The sequence below is a fragment of the Prosopis cineraria genome, unplaced genomic scaffold, assembly GCF_029017545.1.
Source record: "Prosopis cineraria cultivar Desert tree isolate PC_DT_omini unplaced genomic scaffold, ASM2901754v1 PC7, whole genome shotgun sequence".
Taxonomy (NCBI): domain Eukaryota; kingdom Viridiplantae; phylum Streptophyta; class Magnoliopsida; order Fabales; family Fabaceae; genus Prosopis; species Prosopis cineraria.
The window spans coordinates 23,986,075-23,989,517 of record NW_026555338.1 but is presented as its reverse complement, the minus strand read 5'-3'; the positions used below and the strand labels follow the sequence as shown (position 1 = coordinate 23,989,517).

The 3,443-nt window shown below is 35.8% G+C and overlaps 1 protein-coding gene across 1 annotated transcript; it reads right to left on the bottom strand.

Annotated features, from left to right (window-relative positions):
• Positions 1-1,175: 1,175 nt before the first annotated feature.
• LOC129316242 (rust resistance kinase Lr10-like) lies at positions 1,176-3,225 on the bottom strand. The gene is made up of 2 exons (XM_054960563.1): positions 2,385-3,225; positions 1,176-2,293 (listed from the first exon to the last, which is right to left on the bottom strand). Exons 1-2 carry the CDS (start codon positions 3,073-3,075, stop codon positions 1,179-1,181), a joined length of 1,806 nt encoding a protein of 601 aa, XP_054816538.1. The 5' UTR covers positions 3,076-3,225; the 3' UTR covers positions 1,176-1,178.
• Between the last annotated feature and the right edge of the window lie 218 nt (positions 3,226-3,443).

Below are 3,443 nucleotides of genomic sequence, written 5' to 3'. Positions count from 1 at the left end.
AGTGAAGAAATTTGAGCAAGAGCTTGCAGAAGCAAAATCTGCAGTTAAGGCAAAGCAAATTATTTATGAAACCTGAGTCGAGACAGCCTCAACGCTTGAGGAATCAACTAGGGAACATGACAATAATAGTGAAGGTAGGCTAAAAAGACTTGGAGAAGAAGATAAAGTCATTCAAATCCCAAATGCAGTCATCTTGAAAAGATCTCAAGGTTTGTTTAAAGTTCCAGAGATTTATGATTATTGCTCCTTTGAGTTAACCATCTTTATTCAATTACATGCCCAAGTGGAAGGATGGGGTTTATGCAGACCAATATGTTAAGTAATGTATGATTGTCCTGTTTTACAAAATTGCTGGAAGCAGCTTTGATAGTTTTTAATTTTATGCAACCTCTGATTAATATTAAAATGGAAGAACATATCCCATTAATTTGAATTTCAGATGAATGGGAAAGTATTGTTAATCTTTACATGTCAATATACCAAAGAAGACATAATATGTTAACCAATGGGAATTTCTTGTCCGGCTTTAAAAGCACTTTGGCCTGAATATGAGATTAGAAATTCCATGGCTTTGAATGTTTTACTATAACAGCATGGAGTACTTCTAATTTTTCCCCCTTACAAAGTGCTTTTGCTTGCATAATTCCTCTTCGTTTCTTCCTTTTTTTTTTCCCCTATCTTTTTTTGTTTGATTTCGTGAGACTTTTGATTCTGCTGTTATTATTTCCTTCACAAACACTTTTGAAACAATGATTATGCAGCTGATACTTGTCTGCACAATCCTCGCCTGGACATCTCTTGGAAGATTGGGGTAAGTATCACTTGGAAGTTATGGGATGTCAGAAACAGATGTCTTTGCTGATGAAATTTTCACTGTTGATACTGTTCTTTCAGAAAATCGAGCCATGGTTAACCATACTTCAAAATCATTTTCTACTCTTAGAATTTTGATGTAAAGTCTGTTTGTTTTCATTTTCTACTCTTAGAATTTTGATGTAAAGTCTGTTTGTTTTCTTCTCTTTGGTTTTGATGCATAGCCTGTACAGTTTCCAGTTGAGTCAATGATAATTCCTCATTTCACTCAAAAAAGGGTAGAATTGTACAACAACTCTTAGAGAATGCTCTTAATACAAGTGACGTTATTAGTTGGTCACCCTAATTGTTAAACAAACATATAATCAATCCGATTCATGAATTACTTCTAGCTCTGAATTTATATGTCTGCTAGGAATAACAACACTAGTATTAATAAAAGGGGAATTCAAAGGATTTTGAGGTGCTGTTAAGTTGTCATCTCCTCCTTCCAACATTTGTAACACTGTTTTGATGGATGGACGATCTGCTGGGTTCCACTGAATGCACCAAAGTCCCACAATTGCTAATTTTTTCGCAATTCTAATATCTTCTTTGCTTCCTATTTGAATGTGAACATCTCCTCCTTTCACTAAATTATGAATCCATTCTGGGTATAGAACTTGAGGACCTTCTTTTTCAGTGTTTGTATTCTTCCTTCCACTAACCATCTCTATCAGCAACATTCCGTAACTATATATATCAGCTTTATGTGTTACATTTCCAAAATTTTTAGAGAAAACTTCAGGCGCGATGTAACCTAAAGTTCCTCTTGCTGTGGTCATCGACACTGCACTTCTATCTTTAGAGTATAGTTTAGCCAAACCAAAATCAGATATTTTCGGAAGGAAGTTTTCTTCCAAAAGAACATTATGAGGATTGATATCAAAGTGAATAATCCTAGGATCACAACCCTCGTGAAGATACTCAATCCCTTTAGCTATACCAATAGCGATTTGCTGCAAGTTTTCCCATCCAAGGAAGACAGTATTGTCTTCATCATTTGGAGCAGAAACATATCTTTGTAAGGAACCATTTGGAAAGAAATCATAAACAAGAGCTTGATGAAATCCATCAGCACAAAAGCCAAGTAAACGAACAACGTTGACATGGTGGATTTTACCTATAGCTCCAACTTCATTTATGAACTCTTTCCCATGATCCACCTCTGAGTTATTGAGCATCTTCACAGCAACCAAAATTTCTTCTGAAAGCTTCCCTTTAAACACTGATCCATGAGCACCTTCACCTAACGTATCCTTAAAACCACTCGTCATTCGATGAAGATCAGCATAAGAGAACCTAGTAGGTTTAAGTGATCGATAATCTTCTAGAAACTTTTCAAGTCTCACTCTATCCTCTCCTTTCAATTTGAAATGTCTATGTAATAGAAAGAGTCCAACGAGCACCAGGAGGATCATGACAGAACCTGATGTTGTTACTGCACAAATTGAAAATTCCATAATTAAAAAAAAAAAAGTAGTTCAATGTGTAAAAAAAGGAGAAGATAGATCTGAACGATTGAGCTTCACCTGCAACAGCTATACGAGTTGATATTTGTTTCTTGTGATCATAGTCGAGACATTCAATATCGTCTTTGGTTCCATTGTTCTTCAGTTTACACATCTGTCCCTTAATTTCACATCTAGTACAATTGGGTTTCGACCAACTGAGATTCAAAGCATTTTTCTGTATGTTATACAGTTGATTTGACGAAATCTCAATCATTTTGGTACAGAACAGTATATTCGAGCCAAGGAATTGGTCAGTGGATGCAGCAACATGGATTGGGCAAGAGAACATGTCTTGATTGTCAGAACAATTGAGGAAAGCAATGTTTAGAAATGAATCTGATGACTCAAATTTGAAAGTTGATGGTTTGGAGTAGTTGTGGAGTCTATAAAACAAGTTCTGAAGGCAACTTTGAGGATCATACAGTTCAATTTTCCGAGATCGGTAATAGATATTTCTGACGGAGAGGCTTACCGGACCTGAAGGTGTAGGCAGGTCAAGAAGGAGCTGGTCGTGATCTGAACAAGTGATATCAAAGCCAGGATAGCCACAATCAACCGGATGCCTATCTTTGATCCGGAAGGGAAATCGAACCACAGGACCATGACGTCCACACTTTAATTCTTCACACTGGTTCTGACACGATCCATTTTGGGTAAGCAGAATGAATACCAAGATCATCAATCTCCAAGTTCTGCAGAATCCTATCATTGTAACTGTGTGTGTCTTTCAAGCACCTCAACTTCACACTGGAGATCATTTAGCTATATTTTTCAGTGAACCGAAATATTTGAACTGCTTGTGTTTTGGTTTTGACTAAAATATTTTCTTTTTTTTTTTGGGAATAAATATGCAGATCAAGTATTATTAGAATGGGTAAAGAAAGGAAAAGAATAAATTAAAATGGAGGTAAAAAAGAAATACAAATTAGACGTGGAATCGCTTGAATTCTTTGTGACAGCTACGAACTCAATAAAAATAATCAAGTGCAAAGCTTTTTATGCAATAAGGTATCGTTGGTCAACCTTGGTGGGCTGCATTTCGTTGTTTTTAAAATATTAAAAAAAGTACAATCATTA

Coding starts and splice junctions, on each gene's coding strand:
- LOC129316242 (XM_054960563.1), bottom strand. CDS start 3,075: ATGATAGGATTCTGCAGAACTTGGAGATTGATGATCTTGGTATTCATT. Junction 2,294..2,384: donor AACTCGTATAGCTGTTGCAG/GTGAAGCTCAAT, acceptor CAATTTGTGCAG/TAACAACATCAGGTTCTGTC.